Genomic DNA, 23783 nt, shown 5'->3' with positions numbered 1-23783 from the left:
TCGTCCGGGTTATGGTTTGGCCGGGGTAGGCCGTCATTGTAAATAAGAATTTGTTCTTAACTGACTTGCCTAGTTAAAGGTTAAATAAATAAAAAAAATGTGTTGGAGGAAACACCTTACAACTTGTGACCGAACTCAGTGTCTATGCGCCCGGCCTGCCACAAGGAGTTGCTAGAGCACAATGGGACAAGGACATCCTGGCAGGCCAAACCCTCCCATAACCCGGACAACACTGGGCCAATTGTGCGCAGCTTCATGGGTCTCCTGGTCACAGATGGTGAAAACCCTGAGCGATTTCCTTCCTCTCCGGCAACTGAGTTCATAAGGATGCCTATATCTTTGTAGTGACAGGGTGTATTGATACACCATCAAAAGCGTAATTAATAACTTGACGATGATCAAAGGGGTATTCAATGTGTGCTTTTTTTACCCATCTACGAATAGGTGCCCTTCTTTGCGAGGCATTGGAAAACCTCCCTGGTCTTTGTGATTGAATCTTTGTTTGAAATTCACTGCTCAAATGAGGGCCCTTACAATTATCTGTATGTATGGGGTACAGAGATGAGGTAGTCATTCAAAAATCATGTTTAACACTATTATTGCACACAGAGTGAGTCCATGCAACTTATTAAACAGATGTTTACTCTTGAACGTATTTAGGCTTGCCATAACAAAGGGCTTGAATACTTATTGACTCAAGACATTTCAGCTTTTCATTTTGTATTAATTTGTATTATGGGGTATTGTGCGTAGGCCAGCTTAAAAAAAATTAATTTAATCAATTTCAAATCCAGGCTGTAACACAACGATATGTAGAAAAAGTAAAGGGGTGTGAATACTTTCTGAAGGCACTGTATCATAAACAACTATTCTCAAATTATAATAAAAACATGGCGCACTTGTAAAGGGCGCTTGCCCACGCCTCATTTTCACAGCAGCCGTCATCAGAAATCATATGCAGCGGTTCTTCGTGCATTTTTGATACTTGGCATAACCGTTTTATTATGTCGAACGCCCATTCAACACTGAAAATGAATGCAGATTGACTGGCTATGAAAAAGAGACGAAAGTAAGTGGTGCTTTTTCATCAATCGACAATAAGGACAAAAGAGGGTAAATGCGCAGGATTGGGACCGTAGCAAGTCAAAGCAGCAACAAATTGCTCCGCGTATTTCTATGAACCGAGTGCTACTTCTCTCCAGATGAGTTTCACTGAGTTTACATCCGGGTTTTTTCCCTAGGCAATGGAAGGCGTAGTACCCATGATCCTTAGGCAAAGTGAAATAAATTCGCAGCACCGTGACAAAAAAATAGTTCGCTTTTCAAACACATTTTCGTTTCCCCTTGTGACGAAAATCGACTCAAAATTAATAACTTCAACGATATACTATTAATGAATCAATCGATTTGGGGTACAACGGCTACAATTGTCACATTTAAAAAATAGTTTTCCTACCCCCTTCTTCTCCCTTCTCTTGAGCGCATTGATAACGGTTGTGCTCAGGCTGTGGTGAATGAGATTGAAGAAGAGTTCTTGTTTTGTATCTCAGTTTCTCTCTTTTTGGACAAATTTTATTTAAACAAATAAAAATATACTACGGAGATCTCAGACTCTAATCAATGGAGGGTATTTTAATATTTACATCATAATTGTATCGGATATTCGGTAGAGCGGTATTGGGTTGTTTTGTAAATATTTATTTAATACATTTCTGAGGAGAGAAGGACTGCTGCTGAGTAGAGTGGAGGGTAAGTGCACGTTGGGATCTTTTATTATTATTTGAAGTTTCATTTTCATTGTTTAGAAACTTTCATTGTTTTCACATGCATTTGATCCCTATATCCATATATCCGTAATTCGTGTTATTATAGGCAAGATGGCTTGAAGGATACTGTTTTTGTTCATAGCTATTTCTTATGATAGGAGTTGGATGATACTCTAGCTAGCGAAGTGCCCTGCTATTGGAGGGCAGCGGACATGGCTAGCTAGAAAGGGGTTGATTCTAACTTGTAACCACCAGCGCGTGCCTATTTGTGATAATTTAGTCAAATTCTATATTTTAAGCTATCCCCCAAATATTTTTCTTAATCTTATGCTACCGGTGTTTATTTTATTTTATAATTACTTAGCTACCTAGATTGACAGCTAGCTTGTTTTCTAACGTACATTTAGGGTTGACAGTTTTATGTGGCTTATGTAGCGAGCTAGCTAGCTTGCTCTTGTAGTGATTGGCTGCTGTGAAAGCTCGACTTGTACTAGCCGGTTATTTTAGCTTGCGAAGAGGCTAGCTAACGTTAGCTAGTTGACGTGGATGTCTATGTATACCTTTTTTAGTTGGTGATAGCTTATTTTGAAACGAGTTTTAAATCGTGAAAGTTAACTAATAAAGTCTGACTCCATCCCATTGGCTAACAACGTGATGTTGTTCTCTCTAGTTTGCACCAACTAGCTATGTAACAAGCCATTTCTAGCTACCTGGCTAACGAAGTCGAATTAAACGTGCGCGAGCGGCTGGACAGCGCAAGATGGCTAGCTATTTGTACTCTTATAAATGAAAGTTATAAAACACTTTTGTTGACGCTGAAATACTGTTAGTATAAAATATTATATAATAACATGTTAGCTCAGTATGAAAACATTACAATTCGAAACCCATCATTTCAAATGTCTTAGGTAAATTTATATTTGATACACATCTTACCTAGGCCTAGCGTTCAATGGTATGTGATGGTGCCTGAAGTTTACCTAACCGGCTAGCTAGCTACCTACCTAACTTATTCAGATCCAAAGAGACTGCGCCTTGAAAGCAGTCTTCCTAGATAGTGGTATTACAACAAGCATATAAGAGAAGTCACTTATCTATTTCAGACAGAAAAATACAATGCAACTGGTAGCATGGCATTGTGCAAAGCCGGGCCAAATAGTGCTAAAGAGGAGTTTGGGCCCTTATGTTATGAAAACGAATCAACATGCTCACGGAGTAATTTTATAGACTGCACGCCATATTAATCATTATGAAAAATGTAGATTACTGTTTGCCCCCCAAAATGCTTTAAAATGGCCAAAGTGAGGGCCATTTAGGATGTTTGTGTAAGGTCATGTTTCTATGCAATACAGTCTATTTAGAAGGTAGCCTTATTTAACTAGGAAAAGTACGATGAGGTCCTCATCAAGGCATCATAAAGGTTCCAAATCCTTACGCTTCACAGAAGTGAACAAAAGTGGATTGTCCCTTTTGTGTGGGTGTATGTAGGCCTAGGCCAGTGAGTGTGCATGTGTATTTAGATCAATCCCCAATGCTGGCTTTAAAAATAACCCCAAACCATAAAACAATACTGTGAGGTTGTAATCTTCTATCTATAGCATAAATTAAGTGAAATAGTGTTGAATGGAAGAGAGCGAGGTTGCTCTGTTGGCACTGACAGGGTAGGAGATGAGGTGGCTGTCGTTCTGTGCGTCTCACCTCGGCAGGTTAATTACTAGACTGAACCGCATGCCATTACTCTGATAAAGGCTACCTGCTTAAATGGTCTCGTAAGCTATTCTTTTCTGAACATTAGATGACGTACAGATTACTTAGATCGTGTGAAAGCGAAATTTGATAGAAATTATACCCCTAATTGTAAGCTAAGTAATGGGTTTTTTAGACTGTTCTACTGCTGGTCTGTAGGACGGCTCCATACTGTAGAATGGCCACTGGAATTTTTATGAAGTGACTCAAGCTTTAAATTACACACTCTTACTCAGCTTTTCTAGCCTCATAAAATCAACCTCTATAAAGAAAATACTTTCATGTAAAGTAACTGTAGCCCACCTAATGAACTATGTGAGATTTCCTGATTACGTTTCACACTAGTAGGTTTCAAACCAATCTGTGTCATTAGGAAGCATGGGTACTGAATTGTACAGGTGGTATAGATCAGAAGTAGGGAAACCGAAAGGAGCCAAGGGCTAGTATTGCGACCCAGTGCTACCGATGGACTGTTATACGTGATATTATTGTCTGTTATGACCACAACCATACATGAGAATTAATGTTTGGTCAACCCACGTTTGGTTGTGAATTGTCCTGCAGGTTGTCCACCCATGTTTAACATGACAGACTTCAGTATGGCATCGCTGTAATACTGTCACTTTACAAGTGACTTTGGCTCGGTTGCTCTGGTGGTTTTCCAACATTGGGATAACTTAAACATGCTGAAAGTCCCATTTGTGGTGGTGGGGAATCTCATGTACGCCTAATGGGCTCTGCTTGTCCTGTCTTGCAGGGAGTCGGAGAGATTGGAGACCAGTCACACTGCCAGGTGGTGAGTACTGCAACAGATCCTGTTGTAATTGTTCTCTTGTCTCACAGCCTTGGCCCGGAAATCAATCGGACTGGACGGCTGTAACATCGCCTCGGACAGACTCGCTGGTTTCCTGGTTCTCACTGTCTATTAATTGTTGAGCCACGGAACCAGCCAAATGGATGCTTTTGTGAACTTGGCTTTTAGTCATTGCTCTGCGAATGTCATTTCCGAGTTGTTTTATTTACTCTCGTGCATGCGGAGAACAAAAATCCCAATTCAGAAGACAACGCAATTGTCTTTTCTTTTTTTTTTTTTTTTTTTACATTGCACGCAGATCCATAAACCAAGGCGGTTGTGCAGGATTTAAAGTGCTGTCTCTTTGGCATAGTAATACTCTGGGCCTTTGAATCAATGAGCTTTACACAGATGCATATCATAATTACAGTCCCTTTAGATCTGTCAGGGGGGCAGTTGGCGTAAACACAAGTTCCCTTTGAGTCGGTACTCTCGGTCAGGTTTTCGCTTAGGAACATTTGGCCCCGGACAACGTGACTGGCAAGATTTTGATTTACAGGACATTTGAGAAATTGACCGGACATCCAAATGCATTGGGTGTGTAACGCATAAGGTTGTCCACCCACGGTGCTCAAAATCACATTTCTAATATTGTAATTCACCATAACAGAATATAAATTTGTAATAAAGTTGTAATAAAGTATAATGATGTTCTTATACCAACGCGACAGGGTTTATGAAAAGCAAAACATTTCCCGTTGGATTTTCATCCCTGCTATATATCACAAATGAATATAATTTAAAAAAATGTAGCCCAGAAGAACAAGTCGCATAAACAGAAAAAACTTCAAAATATATTTTTATAATATAATTTGCGAATGACCTGTCCTATAGGATATTTGTATGAACATTTTAATTAATACATAACAAAACAGCTGTTTTCAAATACAATCTATGCCTCTCATTTAATTTAACTTAGGCATGAACATTTTAATTCGGTCTAATAAATAATAAAACATGTCTGTCTACGAACTCCAGGGCCGGCCCGCCCCACACCCCATTTCTGCTGTGATTCAGTACCACAGCAGTGGAAAAAGGCCACTCTAGGCACCCACAAAATGAAGAAATTATTAAATTGATGTAGGACAATAAAATTCAATATGTAAATAAATAAACAAAATTCGTTAGGTCTTCTTCATTGAGTAAGCATATTTTACAATGCTCCTGTGAAACGAGGCCCGCGCCATGCATTTATGAAAGCACTTGTTTCCAAAGATCTAATTTTATCTCACTCTTTTAAGTTCTACTGGATGATGTTAATAAATGTTATGTTTATTGTACAATGAACAAAACATTTTGCATAACATGTAAAGTGTTGGTCCCATGTTTCATCAAATCAAAGCAAAGTTTATTTGTCACGTGCGCCGAATTACAACAGGTGTAGACCTTACAGTGAAATGCTTACTTACAGGCTCTAACCAATAGTGCAAAAAAGGTATTAGGTGAACAATAGGTAAGTAAAGAAATAAAACAACAGTAAAAAGACAGGCTATATACAGTAGCGAGGCTAAAAAAGTAGCGAGGCTACATACAGACACCGGTTAGTCAGGCTGATTGAGGTAGTATGTACATGTAGATATGCTTAAAGTGACTGCATATATGATGAGCAGAGAGTAGCAGTAGCGTAAAAGAGGGGTTGGTGGGTCGCGGGACACAATGCAGACAGCCCGGTTAGCCAATGTGCGGGAGCACTGGTTGGTCGGCCCAATTGAGGTAGTATGTACATAAAAGTATAGTTAAAGTGACTATGCATATATGATAAACAGAGAGTAGCAGCAGCGTAAAAAGATGCAATAGTCCGAGTAGCCATTTGATTACCTGTTCAGTTGAGAAGCCTTTTTGTCCTAGACTTGGCACTCTGCTACAGCTTGCCATGCGGTAGTAGAGAGAACAGTCTATGACTGGGGTGGCTGGGGTCTTTGACAATTTTTAGGGCCTTCCTCTGACACCGCCTGGTGTAGAGGTCCTTGGCCTCTGTGGGCCTCTGTAGTGCCTTGCGGTCAGAGGCCGAGCAATTGCTGTACCAGGTAGTGATGCAAACAGTCGGGATGCTCTCGATGTTGCAGCTGTAGAACCTTTTGAGGATCTCAGGACCCATGCCAAATCTTTTTAGTTTCCTGAGGGAATAGGCTTTGTCGTGCCCTCTTCACAACTGTCTTTGGACCATTCTAGTTTGTTGTTGATGTGGACACCAAGGAACTTGACGTTCTCAACCTGCTCCACTACAGCCCCGTCGATGAGAATGGGGGCGTGCCTGGTCCTCCTTTTCCTGTAGTCCACAATTATCTCCTTTGTCTTGGTTACGTTGAGGGATAGGTTGTTATTATGGCACCACCCGGCCAGGTTTCTGACCTCCTCCCCATAGGCTGTCTTGTCGTTGTCGGTGATCACTGTTCTGTCGTCTGCAAACTTAATGATGGTGTTGGAGTCGTGCCTGGCCATGCAGTCGTGGGTGAACAGGGAGTACAGGAGGGAACTAAGCACGCACCCCTGGGGAGCTCCAGTATTGAGAATCAGCGTGGCAGATGTGTTGCTACCCACCCTCACCACCTGGGGGCGGCCCGTCAGGAAGTCCAGGATCTAGTTGCAGAGGGAGGTGTTTAGTCCCAGGATCCTTAGCTTAGTGATGAGCTTTGAGGGCACTATGGTGTTGAACGCTGAGCTGTAGTCAATTTTTATTTATTTAACTAGGCAAGTCACTTAAGAACAAATTCTTATTTTCAAGGACGGCCTAGGAACAGTGGGTTAACTGCCTGTTCAGGGGCAGAACGACAGATTTGTACCTTGTCAGCTGGGGGAACTTGCAACCTTTCGGTTACTAGTCCAACGCTCTAACCACTAGGCTACCCTGTCACATTCTCACATAAGTGTTCCTTTTGTCTAGGTGGGAAAGGGAAATGTGAAGTGCAATAGAGATGGCATCATCTGTGGATCAGTTGGTGCGGTATTCAAATTGGAGTGGGTCTAGGGTTTCTGGGATAATGGTGTTGATGTGAGCCATTACCAACCTTTCAAAGCACTTCATGGCTATGGACGTGAGTGCTATGGGTCTGTAGTCATTTAGGCAGGTTGCCTTTGTGTTCTTGGGTACAGGGACTATGGTGGTCTGCTTGAAACATGTTGGTATTACAGACTCAATCAGGGACATGTTGAAAATGTCAGTGAAGACACCTGCCGGTTGGTCAGCACCTGCCCGGAGCACACGTCCTGGTAATCCGTCTGGCCCCGCAGCCTTGTGTATGTTGACCTGTTTAAAGGTCTTACTCACATCGGCTACGGAGAGCGTGAATACACAGTCATCTGGAACAACTGATGCTCTCATGCATGCCTCAGTGTTGCTTGCCTCGAAGCGAGCATAGAAGTGATTTAGCTCATCTGGTAGGCTCGTGTCACTGGGCAGCTCGTGGCTGTGCTTCCCATTGTAGTCTGTAATAGTTTGCAAGCCCTGCCACATAAGACGAGCGTCGGAGCCGGTGTAGTATGATTCAATATTAACCCTGCATTGACTTTGCCTGTTTGATGGTTCGTCGCAGGGCATAGCAGGATTTCTTGTAAGCTTCCAGGTTAGAGTCCCGTTGGTAGGATATTCGTGATCATACCTCGTCTAATTTATTGTCCAATGATTGCACGTTGGCGAGTAGTATTGACGGTAACGGAAGCTTTCCCACTCGCCTTCTCCGGGTCCTGACCAGGCACCGGCTCTTTGTCCTCTGTACCTGCATCGCTTCCTCTTGCAAATAACGGGGATGTCAGCCCTGTGGGGTGTTTGGAGAATGTCCTGTGCGTGCTCCTTGTTGTAGAAAAAACTCTTTGTCTAATCCGAGGTGAGTGATCCCTGTCCTGATATGCAGAAGCTCTTTTTTGCCGTAAGATACGGTTGCAGAAACATTATGTACAAAATAATTTACAAATAACGCGGGAAAAAACACATAATAGCACAATTGGTTGGGCGCCCGTAAAACTGATGCCATTTCTTCCGGTGCCATTTTATAAGCTGAAATAAAAGGTTCCCAAAATTTTCCATAGGCACACAAAGATTATTTCTCTCAAATGTTTTGCACAAATTAGTTTACATCCCTGTTAGTGAGCATTTCTCCTTTGCCAAGATAATCCATCCACCTGGCAGGTGTGGCATATTAAGAAGCTGATTAAATGGCATGCTCATTACACAGGTGCACCTTGTGCTGGGGACAATAAAAGGCCATTCTAAAATGTGCAGTTTTGTCACACAACACAATGCAACAGATGTCTCAAGTTTTGAGGGAGCGTGCAATTGGCATGCTGACTGCAAGAATGTCCATCAGAGCTGTTGCCAGAAAATTGAATGTTAATATCTTTACCATACGCCGCCTCCTTTTTATAGAATTTGGCAGTACTTCCAACTGCCCTCACAACCGCAGACCACGTGTAACCACTCCAGCTCAGGACCTCCACATCCGGCTTCTTCACCCGTGGGATTGTATGAGACCAGCCACCTTGACAGCTGATGAAACTGTGGGTTTGCACAAACAAAGAACTTCTCAGGGAAGTTCATCTGCGTGTTCGTCGTCCTTACTAGAGTCTTGACCTGACCATGCTATTATCCCACAGCTCACCCTGAAATTCTTTTCATTCCTGGTAATTACATTCAATAACAAATCATCCCCTATCTGTTACCACAGAAGGGGTCTGTTTTTAAGAGCTGTCTGCCCCTTTCCTAGCTAGGTTACAAGGCGCTTTGTTGCCTGTACCTATGATTGGTCGGTAGGGTAACCTCTATGATGAAGTCTATTTTTGTGCAGTCCAGCCCTGCAGTCCAGCCCTGGGTGCCAGACAGTTACCAGAACACATCTTATCACCTAAATTGAGTGAGGTTTGTTGTGACAACAGTACCCACAAGTGGCACTGCCAATCGGGGTACGTCACTGATCGCCAGAGCCCTTGTACCCAGAGTAGGCCGGGCTTTAGGCAAACCTTGGCTCATGAACAGTTTCAGCTCCAAGTTCCACAGTGTTCATGGGTGTCAAGTGTTGTCTCCCGTGTTAGTTGTTCAATTAAGTGTCCCTTCTCCACATCCAGACACACGGTTGTCAAGAGTGGTGGACATGGAAGCATAACCACTCTCTCCCAGTCCACAATGTGGCGTCTTGCCCCTTCAGTTGGCACTTCACGGGAGGTTCGCTGTCTGCGCCAACCAATGATGCACATGCGTAGTGTCGCACTGGATCATGTGAGCAGTGACGTCGGGGTACGGGATACAATTTGTTGTGCTTTCCCCGCCCTTCTTCTGCGTTATCACGTCAACTGTTCCCGAGGCCTCAGCGCCCGTTTTGAGGGAGAAAATATCCTCCCTACTCCAGGAGCAGGCAATCCGAGTGGTTCCTATGTCGGAGATCCAGGACAGCTGGTATTTCCTGGTTCCGAAAAGGGACGGGACTTTGCGTCCCATTCTAGACCTACAGTACCAGTCAAAAGTTTGGACACACCTACTTTCTTTTCTTTTTTTTGTATTTTCTACATTGTAAAACTAATAGTGAAGACATCAAAACTATGAAGTAACACAAATGGAATCATGTAGTAACCAAAAAAGTGTTAAACAAATCTAAATATATTTGCCTTGATGACAGCTTTGCACACTCTTGGCATTCTCTCAACTAGCTGCACCATCTTCCATGCTTCACGGTGGGAACCACACATGCGGGAACCACACATGCGGCGATCATCCGTTCACCTACTCTGCGTCTCAGGTAGACACGGCGGTTGGAACCAAAACTCTCAAATTTGGACTCATCAGACCAAAGGACAGATTTCCACCGTTTTAATGTCCATTGCTCATGTTTCTTGGCCCAAGCAAGTCTCTTCTTATTGGTATCCTTAAGTAGAGGTTTCTTTGCAGCAATTCGACAATGAAGGCCTGATTCATGCAGTCTTCTCTGAACAGTTGATGTTGAGATGGGTCTGTCACTTGAATTCTGTGAAGCATTTATTTGGCCTGCAATTTCTGAGGCTTGTAACTCTAATGAACATATCCTCTGCAGCTGAGGTAACTCTGGGTCTTCCTTTCCTGTGGCGTTCCTCATGAGAGCCAGTTTCATCATAGCGCTTGATGGTTTTTACAACTGCACTTGAAGAATCATTCAAAGTTCTTGAAATTTTCCACATTGACTGACTATGTTTTAATAATGGACTGTCTTTTCTCTTTTCTTATTTGAGCTGTTCTTGCCATAATATGGACTTGGTCTTTGACCAAATAGGGCTATCTTCTGTATACCACCCCTATCTTGTCACAACACAACTGATTGGCTCAAACGCATTAAGAAGGAAAGAAATTCCACAAATTAATCTTTAAAAAGGCTCACCTGTTAATTTAAATGCTTTCCAGGTGACTACCTCATGAAGCTGGTTGAGAAAATGCCAAGCGTGTGCAAAGCTGTCATAAAGGCAAAGGATGGCTACTTTGAAGGATCTCAAATATAAAATATATTTTGTTTAACACTTTTTTGGTTACTACATGATTCCATATATGTTATTTCATATTTTTGATGTCTTCACTATTATTCTACAATGTAGAAAATTGTAAAAATAAAAACTCTTGAATGAGTAGGTGTGTCAACTTTTGTCTGGTACTTAACGTACCCCAACAGGCACCTCAGTCTACATATTCGCCGGCTATTACAGTGGATTGTTTGGTGGCAGCAGAGTATAGGGAACAAGCAGTGTTACATACATCCATGCTTCTATCCTGTATTGTCTCGAAGCTGAATAAGAAACCAGAAAAATAGCTTTCTCACTCCATCTCAGTGCTTTCCTCTTCTGGGTCTCAAGCTAGACTCACTCGCCTGTCACGCTTTTCTATCCCCACAGAGGGTGTTCCGGGCTCTGCTTAGCCAAATCTCGGCTGGTCACGCAGTGCGTTTTCGCCTGTGCCTGTCGAACCCTCCTTTATGCTTAAAGAAAAGTTAAATGTAACCTTTATTTAACAAGGCAAGTCAGGTAAGAACAAGTTGTTATTTACAATGACTGCATACGCTGGCCAAACCCGGACGAAGCTGGGCCAATTGTGTGCCGCCCTATGGGTCTCCCAATCATGGCCAGTTGTGATACAGCCTGGAATCGAACCAGGGTGTCTGTAGTGACGCCTATAGCACTGAGATGCAGTGCCTTAGACCACTGCGCAACTCTGGAGCCCATTTCCTCACATGAAGCTGATTAACCCCACGTTGGGGAGAGTGACTGGTGGGCTTGTCGTGGATTTGTGGCCCGCTGTTGGCGCAAGCAACCTTGGTCCGTGTAGATCTTTTGCCTATTGGACGAGGTCCTGTGGCAACTCCCGCTGAGCGTAGATCTGTTATCCCAGGCGCACTGGCAGGTTTACCACCGTTGCCTAGAGATTTGGGGTCTATGGGCTTGTCCACTGAGTGTTCCAATCTCGTGGATGGTTTACCTCTGAACGTGATCACAACTATTCTTCCGTACGGGAGGGCTGTATAGGTGGCAGGATTATTTTGCTCGTACTGTAGGCCACTCCCGACCGGTCACGTTGTACAGCGCCTGAGTGGCGCACCGGTTAAGACAGTGCAAGCTGTGTTGCTACAGATGCTGGTTCAATACCTGTGCTGGCCTTGACTGGGAGACCCATGAGATGACTGCAGGATTTTGGTTTTTCTCCCTCAAAAAACAGAAATAAATCATTCTAAATAACGAACTGGCGTTATTTACAAATTAGTTACAATGTCTCACCCCATGTTCATTTTACGTTATTTGAAAACAAAAGCATCTCCAAAATATATATTTTTTTAAACAAAGCGATTATTATTCATTTAGAATGATATAAAAGCCTGTTGGATATTCTCACAGATATATTATTAACCCTGTTTTTATTAGGACAAAATATATTGGTCATCAAGTTTTACAACTTGCAAATGTTTGTTCCATAATGCAATTAGCGGGAAAACACGGTTGTCAAAAGGGCATTGCAGTTTCATGTGACAGAGACAAATATCCGTTAGAACGAGAGGAGATCTAATAGGCTACTTTGACGCAAGGTAAGACATGCCTCATATGTATTACAACGTTCAGGTTTCGAACAATTGAAGTATATATTTTCAAAATGCATACTGCCTCCAGCTCATTGCAAAGTGTTGTGTGATGTGCTGATGAAGCCTGCCTTCTGTTGCCGTTTGATGCCGCGTTAAAAACAACTGGAAACCCAAATCTCCGACTTCAGTGCGTTCAAGACCACTGGGGGAAAAACAAGTTCCGACTGGGGAAAAATATTTTTGAACTGTCATCCAACTCGGAATTCCAACTCGGGAACTTGAGCCTCTTTCTAGAGCTCTGACTTTCTGACCTGAAGATCACTGACATCATGATTTGACCTCGTATTTTTCAGAGTTCCCAGGTGTCTTGAAAGCACCACGGGATGCTTATCTGTCTATAGGTTAATTTGATAGGTTTAGTGGAATTAAATTTGCGCATTTACGGTTTTCGTCATGTACCTTATTTTTCACACCCATAAAGCTTACAGAAACAGAGCTTTTGAGTGGAAAACACCTTCTCAAACAGCAAATGCATAGGGAACGGAAGGCAGGCTTCATCAGCGCGTCACACACCACTTTGCAATGAGCTGGAGGCAGTATGCATTTAGAAAACATACTGTATACTTAATTGTCTTGCCATGTCTTGCCTCGCTTCAAAGTACCCTAGCCAAAACCAGACCATATCCGTTGAGGCAATTATTTTATTTCAACTTTCTTTTATTGTCCGGTAGCCAAAGGCACAATCCTAGTCATATTAGCAATCCATGCTAGTTGTTGCATATTAGATCTCCCCTGTTTCTAATAGATATTTTCATCTCTGTCTCGTGAAACCTTGTAGCATGTACAAGGTGCTTTTGTCTTGTGTTTTCCTGCTAATTGCATTATGGAACAAACATTTGCGTGTAGCCTACCGCCTGATGCGCATTGCACCCTCAACTTGCATGTTCGGTTAATATGAATTACCGTGATCTAAATGGGATTTCTGTCAGTCCTATAAAGTGTAGTAGAATTGCATGAAATGTGTTTATAAAATGCCAAGAAACGTATCTGATATAGCCTAGGCCTGCATTACGCCACTACGCAGTTTTTTTTTTGCGAACAGTGATTGAGTTGTATTATTTGCCTAAATTGTCTATCCAATCTATTCATCACGTTAGGAATGGTAGGCTGTCTTACATAAGTTTGCAAATGCGATGATGCATGGAATGCCTTTATTATAAAGGTGCATTTTTATGATGAAAATGTGCCTCCCCAAACTTGAAACTCACGCACCGCCTATGGCTACAGAAACGCGCCCTCTGCACCATGGGGTCTGGCGGCATCTTGGGTGCTATATTTAAAGGGTTGACTGTAGGGGATATTTGGGCTGCGGCGTGTTTGGAATCATCACACTTTTTTGTGAGGTTTTATAGCTTGTATGTCACTGCTCCCGGTGTAGCCTACAGTGTGCTTACAGCTGGGACAGGAGAGGGTCATTAGGCATCACGCAATGTGCAAAATACCCGGATCTTGTCTGGATAGTCTGCCATGGGCCATTTCATTTGGTATTTGTTGTGGCCGGCGTGAGGCGGGATTCCATTTCCCCATAGCTGTGTCGTACAAAGAGTACCGACTGAAAGGGAACGTTAACGTTATGCCTAACTACTGTTCCCTGAAGAAGGGAAACAAGGTACAACACCTGTTTGGCCCCGCCCAGTTTTGGGCTCGGTGAAGAGCGGTACTGAAAGAATGAATCCGAGCCTCAGGGTTATCAACTGTGAAAGGCAGGGCTTTCAGCGACGTGTGTGGATTTCCTTGGCCTAGTCAGGCATGATTCTAATTCTTCAATCGAGGTCTCGAGAGTGTAACTCCCCATAGTTGTGTTGTACCTCGCTTCCCTCCTTCAGGGAACAGTAGTTATAGCAGGGGTCACGTTAACTCAGGATTCTACGTTTATCATGCAGAAAAGGAAAGATAAACGCAGAAATAATATCTTGCTGTGTTTTGTAAACGCATATCTATAATGTTTCTTATTGTAAATTCTGCTCGGCTTCAGTCAGAGTTCGCTCCTTATCATTAATGTAAAAGGACTATTTTTGCGCTTCAGTTGCACTTCTCCTCTCAGATGAAATGTCAGACAGCACTCTGGCTGATGTGTAGGCTACTTTTCTCCGGTACTTTCCTCTGGTGTACAGTCGTGGCCAAAAGTTTTGAGAATGACACAAATATTCATTTTCACAAAGTCTGCTGCCTCAGTTTGTATGATGGCAATTTGCATATACTCCAGAATGTTATGAAGAGTGATCAGATGAATTGCAAAGTCCCTCTTTGCCATGCAAATGAACTGAATCCCCAAAAAACATTTTCACTGCATTTCAGCCCTGCCACAAAAGGACCAGCTGACATGTCAGTGATTCTCTCGTTCACACAGGTGTGAGTGTTGACCAGGACAAGGCTGGAGATCTCTCTGTCATGCTGATTGAGTTAGAATAACAGACTGGAAGCTTCAAAAGGAGGGTGGTGCTTGGAATCATTGTGCTTCCTCTGTCAACCATGGTTACCTGCAAGGAAACACGTGCCGTCATCATTGCTTTGCACAAAAAGGGCTTCACAGGCAAGGATATTGCTGCCAGTAAGATTGCACCTAAATCAACCGTTTATCGGATCATCAAGAACTTCGAGAGCGGTTCAATTGTTGTAAAGAAGGCTTCAGTGCGCCCAGGAAAGTCCAGCAAGCGCCAGGACCGTCTCCTAAAGTTGATTCAGCTGTGGGATCGGGGCACCACCAGTACAGAGCCTGCTCAGGAATGGCAGCAGGCAGGTGTGAGTGCATCTGCACGCACAGTGAGGCGAAGACTTTTGGAGGATGGCCTGGTGTCAAGAAGGGCAGCAAAGAAGCCACTTCTCTCCAGGAAAAACATCAGGGACAGACTGATATTCTGCAAAAGGTACAGGGATTGGACTGCTGAGGACTGGGGTAAAGTCATTTTCTCTGATGAATCCCCTTTCCGATTGTTTGGGGCATCCGGAAAAAAGCTTGTCCGGAGAAGACAAGGTGAGCGCTACCTTCAGTCCTGTGTCATGCCAACAGTAAAGCATCCTGAGACCATTCATGTGTGGGGTTGCTTCTCAGCCAAGGGAGTGGGCTCACTCACAATTTTGCCTAAGAACACAACCATGAATAAAGAATGGTACCAGCACATCCTCCGAGAGCAACTTCCCCCAACTATCCAGGAACAGTTTGGTGACGAACAATGCCTTTTCCAGCATGATGGAGCACCTTGCCATGAAGCAAAAGTGATAACTAAGTGGCTCGGGGAACAAAACATAGTTATTTTGGGTCCATGGCCAGGAAACTCTCCAGACCTTAATCCCATTGAGAACTTGTGGTCAATCCTCGAGGCGGGTGGACAGTCAAAACCCCACAAATTCTGACAAACTCCAAGCATTGATTATGCAAGAATGGGCTGCCATCAATCAGGATGTGGCCCAGAAGTTAATTGATATTATGCCTGGGCAGATTGCAGAGGTCTTGAAAAAGAAGGGTCAACACTGCAAATATTGACTCTTTGCATCAACTTCATGTAATTGTCAATAAAAGCCTTTGACACTTATGAAATGCTTGTAATTATACTTCAGTATTCCATAGTAACATCTGACAAAAATATTTAAAGACTCTGAAGCAGCAAACTTTGTGAAAATTAATATTTGTGTCATTCTCAACTTTTGGCTACGACTGTAGTTTTTCTCAGGTAGCAGGTTAAAATGATAGATTAACTTCAAGCAAAACATTAGGATATGTAGCTGGCTACATTCTTTCTATTTATCGTTTTTGCAAAAAATAAAGTTTAAAAAAACCTCCACTTGACTTTCAATATAAATGCAGGTTAAATGGTTTAAAATAAGTTTTTGAAAGTTAATGCAACCCCTGGTTATAATAATAATAACGTTATATCATAGGCTACCCTCTTTGAAAAAGGACAACAACGGGGGAAGAATTTCTTGTACTTATCCAAAAACATAGGCTTGTTTTCTGTTGGAAACCGTGTACCCTAATAGACAACCCATTTGTTTTGTTACTGAAACGTGAATTGTAAAAATTCTGTAACTTTGTCGTTTTCTGTTTTGCATACAGCGGCTCTTTAATGCTTCAATTGGATGGTATTCAACCTGGAGACGGTGTGAAGGTAAGATATGGAGTTAATTAGCTCATTCCCTCACCATTTTTAACATTCACAAGGTTACATCATTCTGTTTTTTGTACGTCCAAGGCTATGGTGATGAATATCCTAAAAGACTCAAACAAAAAGTGAATAGCTGTTGTTTGAGGCCGTTTGACTCATAACCTTGCTTTGTTACCAAGATGTATTCCCTTCTGGACTTATGTAATGCACTGTACTCAATGGACATGATTCTCTGTGATGTACATGGTTAAGTATAAAACCAAGTCGTTATTACCACCTAATGAGTATTATGTTCAGAGTCCGATGGGGACAGTGTAATTGTTTGAACTCTCCACATATTGCCAACAAAATGGTTGCCATCATGGATTGTGTGACCGCATTGGAAACAGGGTCCGACGTTAACGCTGGCCCGTGGTCAGTAAAAACATGTTGGGCCAGTGGATCTCATCAGTCACTGGCCCAGTCAACTTCTCAGTGCATTTTTGCTTTCCAGTTCAACATTTACCTGCTCTGTCATAGTCTACCATTGAAAACTACACGCTGAAAAGTCATGCCATTTATATTTGAGCAATATGATTGGCCATTCATTCAAGCACCACCACACTCCTGCGAGTCGCAACTTCTCGAGCCGTATATAAGTTGATGCCTTCACACAGCACACGTGAGCTGTCCAGAGCAAAAAGAAGTGCCCATCAATCTACTCGCTGAGCTGATTTATTTTAGCTAGGGAAAGCGATTTCCAAAAGTTAAGCTTCAATAGTGAACATGCTTGCAATATGTTGGCTACTGTTGATTAGTCTGCAAAGAGAAAACTACAAAAAGACACATTTGTCTTGGCTAGCTTACTCTAGCCAGGTTGATATCTCTTTTCAACACATTTGTCTTAAAGGGGTTGTGTCCTTTTTTGAGATGTAAAAGAACATCTAAAAATGGCATACTATTCTAAAGAATATAGTAATGACTTAAATTTGGAAATTATATTAGTTTTTTTTATACACGTCATAGTAACCAAATGTAGCCTATTAGAGATTCTCTGGTACCTTTTTTTTATACTTTTTAGCCAGTAGTGGTGAAAGTAGCGCTCACAAGCCAAAAGGGGTCCCAGAAAATTGCGTACTACGTCACATACGGTATGTGCAGATATGTGCATTACGTCATTGCTCTCTCTCGCTCCGCTGTGTGTGTATCTTGCTAGCTGTCATTCAAATGGCAGGAACTCTAATCGCTAGGGGCCTGGCCCACATGGCGGAAATTGAAAGCGACTGTTTATTGGAAGCAAACTAGGGATTTCGTGGCTAATTGAGGTTGGACAGTAATTATTCTCATAGATTATACATGTATAAAGTACACATTGACACATCCAGCCCAAAGCGGGAGGTTTAAAAAAAAGACTTACTAGGCCCAATGCCTTTTAAAAACTACACCATGTCCGGGCCAGTAGATTTTTGGACAACTGGCCGTGACAGGGCCAGTGAGAGAACATATGTTACCGTTGGACCCTGTTTGGAAATGTTTAATTATTTCTGGTTGCTATTACTGCAAGCTTGAAACCACTGATTCGACTCTTACAGAAATACACCATATAACAAAATGTAGTATTTGTGAGAAATAAAGGGGATTTATTTTAATGTGTTCGCCATTCCCCCTCTGTCTCTGTACACAGGCTGAACGTTTCCCCGGACTGATTGGCACACTGACTGGCTCAATGATGGAACTACAAACATTACAGGAGGCCCTGAAAGTGGAAATTCAAGTCCATCAGGTAGGAGGAAAACATCCCTAGGTGGTTTTTAAAATTGATTTGTTGTTCATCTGCTCTGTGTTCAGGCTCTTTATTAGGCCTGCAAATGATTAAAATACTTTTAATCATCTGGGCTAACTCAAATGTTGAGGGTCACCACTATTATGTGGTCACCACTATTATGAAGAGTGCTATTGAGAAGATCCACTGAAGACTATTGCATTATGGGGCGATTCCAAACGTCCACTTAAGCTGAATTTTCACTTTGTCTCCCATTTGATATCAATGCATGACTAGGTTCAAATTTGACTCGTGGGAAGTTAGGATTTGCCCCTATGTTTCAACATCAGGCATCCATTTGTATTCCATGTTCGTTAGTGAGTAAGCATGAGTGTAATGGAGGTTCTCTCCTCTGTATGTGCTATGATAAGGCATGCGTCCCAAATGACACCCTATTCACTGCTTTTAACCAGGGCTCATAGATAGGGGATAGTGTGCCATTTGGGATGCAGGCCAGGTCTTCAGCCTCCTTGCTGTTGAGTAACTAGCAGGTCAGGCCAGCATCTTATAGTGAGCTCAGTCCCTAAAGTCCCATAACCACACTCAGCACATTGAACAGGCATCTCCCAGAGGAGTGGTCAGCCACGTAGAGTAGACCTGGCATCAGCGCTTTGATAGGCCAGCTAAGTAAGGTCCCCTGCTTAGTAATGTCCCCAATCACCTCATAGCGATAGGAACCAGAGTTTAGCACCCAGTTTATGAAGGTCTGGGGTGACCTTGGCATGTGGGGTTAGTTTTATGTCTTTTTTTATTACAACCCTTATCCACGCTGTTTTTTTTTTTTTTTTTCGTTTTTGTTTGTGTTAATTGTTCTCTGCAGGATGAGTAGGACATTTTAATATCTCTGCAGTTTCTTTATAAAATTGGATGTAAAATGTATGGGTGTAAAGTGTATGGGTAAGTAATTCCTATGTAAGAAGTCACATTTCACTATTTATAAAGTAATCTCCTAATCTGATATTCAAATTATAATAATCATATTTATACTATATGCTATTCAGTGTTATGCCTGTTCAAACTGAATGATGGCCACTGTCACAATTAGGTATGGGACAGGATTAGATGAATGTATTAGTCACATGCTCACGGTCACAGATGTAATTGCAGGGTACAGTGAAGTTCTTAAACTCTGAGCTCTAACCAACAGTGCAGGTCAAAAGAGAAATGAATGAAACAATAATAAAAGTAATAATATACACATTTACGACTGTAACAATGATACATGTCCACAGGGGGATGGGGACAGGGTAAATGTCTGTGGGGGGGGGGGTTGTTGGTGTGTAAGAAGGTCCATAGGCGGATGTGTGCAGTTACCGTAACAGTATTCTCTCGATGGTGCTCCTGTAGAACACTGAGTGCCCTCGGGACAGGCCGAATTTCTTCAGCCTCCTGAGGTTGAAGCGTTACTGCCGTGCCTTCACCACGGTGTCCGTGTGGTTTGACCATTTCAGCTCTTTGGAGAGAAACTTGGACGTTTTTGACCGTCTCCAGTGCGGCCCTGTTGATGAAGATGGGGGCGTGCCCAGGCTGGTTCCTCCTGAAGTCCACGAGCCGCTACTTTGTTTTAGTGATGTTGAGGTAGAGGTTGTTTACCTGGCACCACGGAGTCAGAGTACCTACCTCTTCTCTGTAGGCCGTCTCAAAGTTTTTGGTAATCAGACCTACTACTGTCGTGTCATTAGCGAACTTGATGATGGAGTTAGAACTGTGTGAGGCCACACAGTCTGAGTATACAGGGAGTATAGGAGGGGACTGAGGACGCACCTTTGTGGGGACGCCAGGTTGAAGATCAGTATGGAGGAGGTAATGTTGCCTACCTTCACCACCTGGGGATGGTCCATCATGAAGTCCATATGGAGGAGTCATTCCCAGGGCCTTTGAGCTTTGTGCTGAGCTTAGAGGGCAATATCGTGTTGAAGGCTGAGCTGTAGTCAATGAACAGCATCCTCACATATGCATTCCTTTTGTCCAGGTGGGTGAGGGCAGTGTGCAGTGCGATGGCGATTGTGGATCTGTCGGGGCTGTAGGTGAATTGGAGAGGGTTGAGTGTGTCGGGAAGGGAGGAGGTGATGTGGTCTTTGACTAGTCTCTCAAAGCACTTCATGATGAAGGTGCACTGGGTTCAATGCAGTGCCTGTAGGTGTCACTGTCCACAGGCTGTAGTATAGTCTTGTGGAATGTCCCTGAATGCATTTGTCATTCTACTGACATTTTGTATCCTTCTACAGAAACTGGTCGCCCAAATGAAACAGGACCCACAGGTAAAGACATTTATCATTAATAATTGTTTTTGCTATTAGTAGACATGGAAATGTTGCCAACAAATTGCATATTTTGTTTCAGTCATTTAGCAGACGCTCTTATTCAGAGCGACATACAGGGGCAATTAAGGCTGTGCCTTGCTCAAGGGGACATGGACAGATTTTTAACCTAGATTTTTAACCTGATCCGGCGACCTTTCGGTTACTGGCCCAACGCTCTTAACCGCTAGGCTACCTGATGCCCCATATATTTCTTACTGATAAGATACAATTTATTTGGAGATGTTTGTGCATGTGAAGCATTAGTGTGGCGAATGCGACAAAAGTGTTAAAATTCAGTTGGAAATTGTTGGTCAGGTTTAAATGAACAAAACTGCCTTTTCATGTTAACCTGGATGTGAATTGCTTGAGTTTGGAATGAAAGTGCCCTAAAAAGAGCTTTGCCTTCCTTTGCAGAATGCTGATCTGAAGAAGCAGCTCCACGAACTTCAGGCTAAGATCACAGCGCTTAGCGAGAAGCAGGTATTTTAGGACACCCTGCTGACACAACACAAGGATATCCCAGGTTGCCCTGTATGAGCGCAGACGCACACCATGCGTTTGATAAACAGGAGATTTAAAAATGAAGATTCAAACGCTTAACTAGTTTGTCCTTTTACTCATTTGTTTATTTTAAAGGCCCAATGCTGTCAAAAATGAGATTTCCTGTGTTTTATATACAGTATACAGTACCAGTCAAAAGTTTGGACACATCTACTCATGCCAGGGCTTTTCTTAATTTTTACTATTTTCTACATCGTAAAATAATTGTGAACACATCAAAACTATGAAATAACGCATATGGAACCATGTAGTAACCAAAAAAGTGTTAAACAAATCAAAATATATTTTATATTTGAGATTCTTCAAAGTAGACACCCTTTGCCTTGATGACAGCTTTGCTCACTCTTGGCATTCTCTCAACCAGCTTCACCTGGAATGCTTTTCCAACAGTCTTGAAGGAGTTCCCACATTCTGAGCATTTGTTGGCTGCTTTTCCTTCACTCTGCGGTCCAACTCATCCCAAACCATCTCAATTGGGTTGAGGTCGGGTGATGGCGGAGGCCAGGTCGTCTGATGCAGCACTCCATCACTCTCCTTCTTGGTCAAATAGCCCTTACAGAGCCTAGAGGTGTGTTGGGTCATTGTCCTGTTAAAAATCTAATGATAGTCCCACTAAGCATAAACCAGATGTGATGGCGTATTGCTGCAGAATGCTGTGGTAGCCATGCTGGTTAAGTGTGCCTTGAATTCTAAATAAATCACTGACAATGTCACCAGCAAAGCACCATCATACCACCTCCTCCATGCTTCACGTGGGAACTACACATGCGGAGATCATCCGTTCACCTACTCTGTGTCTCACAAAGATTTCCACCGGTCTAATGTCCATTGCTCGTGTTTCTTGGCCCAAGCAAGTCTCTTCTTCTTATTGGCATCATTTAGTAGTGTTTTTTTTTGCAGCAATTTGACAATGAAGGCCTGATTCATGCTTTCTCCTCTAAACAGTTGATGTTGAGATGTGTCTGTTACTTGAACTCGGTGAAGCATTTGTTTGGGCTGCAATTTCTGAGGCTGGTAACTAATGAACTTATCCTCTGCAGCAGAGGTAACTCTGGGTCTTCCTTTCCTGTGGCGGTCCTCATGAGAACCAGTTTCATCATAGCGCTTGATGGTTTTTACAACTGCACTTGAAGAAACTTTCAAAGTTCTTGAAATGTTCCGGATTGACTGACCTTCATGTCTTCAAGTAATGATGAACTGTCGTTTCTTTTTGCTTATTTGAGCTGTTCTTGCCATAATATGGACGTGGTCTTTGACCAAATAGGTCTGTCTTCTGTATACCACCCCTACCTTGTCACAACACAACTGACTGGCTCAAACTCACCAAGAAGGAAATTAATTCCACAAATGTACAAAGGCACACCTGTTAAAACTTCTCTAGGATAGGGGACAGCATTCGGAATTTTGGATGAAAAGCGTGTCCAAATTAAACTGCCTGCTACTCATGCCCAGAAGCTAAGATATGCATATTATTAGTAGATCTGGATAGAAAACATTCTGAAGTTTCTAAAACTGTTTGAATCATGTCTGTGACTATAACAGAACTTATTTGGCAGGCGAAACCCCGAGGACAAACCATTCAGATTTTTTTTTTTTGAGGTCACTCTCTTTTCAATGGGTTTTCATTGGGAATCCCGATTTCAAAGGGACCTTCTTGCAGTTCCTATCGCTTCCACTGGATGTCAACAGTCTTTAGAAATTGGTTGTTTTTCCTTTGAGAAATTAAGAAGTAGCCATGTTCAGAATGAGGCTCGAGGGAAGTATACTCTTTGTTAGAGTATACGACCTCCCGGGTGGCGCAGTGGTCTAGGGCACTGCATCGCAGTGCTAGCTGCGCCACCAGAGTCTCTGGGTTCGCGCCCAGGCTGGGCTGGGTTCGCGCCCAGGCTCTGTCGCAGCCGGCCGCAACCGGGAGGTCCGTGGGGCGACGCACAATTGGCATAGCGTCGTCCGGGTTAGGGAGGGTTTGGCCGGTAGGGATATCCTTGTCTCAGTATGTAAAAATGTAATAAAATGTATGCACTCTACTGTAAGTCGCTCTGGATAAGAGCGTCTGCTAAATGACTAAAATGTAAAATGTAAAAATGTAAAAATGTTAGAGGCGCGTGACCTGAAAGCTAGCTACACTTTGTTTTCCTCCGGTATTGAACACAGATCATCCCGTCTTCAATTTTATCTATTATTTACATTAAAAAATACCTAAAGTTGTATTACAAAAGTAGTTTGAAATGTTTGGACAAAGCTTACAGGTAACCTTTGTAGTCATGTTGTGCGAGTTGGAACCGGTGTTTTTCTGGATCAAACGCGCCAAATAAATGGAAATTTTGGATATATATCGACGGAATTAATCGAACAAAAGGACCATTTGTGATGTTTATGGGACATATTGGAGTGCCAACAGAAGAAGCTTTTCAAAGGTAAGGCATGAATTATATCTTTATTTCTGCGTTTTGTGTCGCGCCTGGAGGGTTGAAATATGATGGTCTGTGTTTGTTTGCTTGGGTGCTATCCTCAGATAATAGCATCGTTTGATTTCGCCGTAAAGCATTTTTGAAATCTGACACGTTGGCTG

General features: G+C 42.6%; 1 protein-coding gene across 1 annotated transcript in view; it reads left to right on the top strand.

Annotated features, from left to right (window-relative positions):
- Positions 1-1521: 1521 nt before the first annotated feature.
- The window catches only part of phf21ab (PHD finger protein 21Ab), a 73541-nt gene continuing 51279 nt past the window's right edge, over positions 1522-23783 (top strand). Inside the window, exons 1-6 of the mRNA XM_039017174.1 lie at positions 1522-1749; positions 4270-4308; positions 16498-16549; positions 18210-18308; positions 20576-20608; positions 21065-21130. Of these exons, the coding sequence (XP_038873102.1) occupies positions 16508-16549; positions 18210-18308; positions 20576-20608; positions 21065-21130 (240 nt within the window). The 5' untranslated portion in view covers positions 1522-1749; positions 4270-4308; positions 16498-16507. The remainder of the gene's footprint in view (positions 1750-4269; positions 4309-16497; positions 16550-18209; positions 18309-20575; positions 20609-21064; positions 21131-23783) is intronic.

Source organism: Salvelinus namaycush, chromosome 21 (assembly GCF_016432855.1).
Source record: "Salvelinus namaycush isolate Seneca chromosome 21, SaNama_1.0, whole genome shotgun sequence".
Lineage (NCBI taxonomy): Eukaryota > Metazoa > Chordata > Actinopteri > Salmoniformes > Salmonidae > Salvelinus > Salvelinus namaycush.
This window is presented reverse-complemented; position numbering and strand designations above follow the sequence as displayed.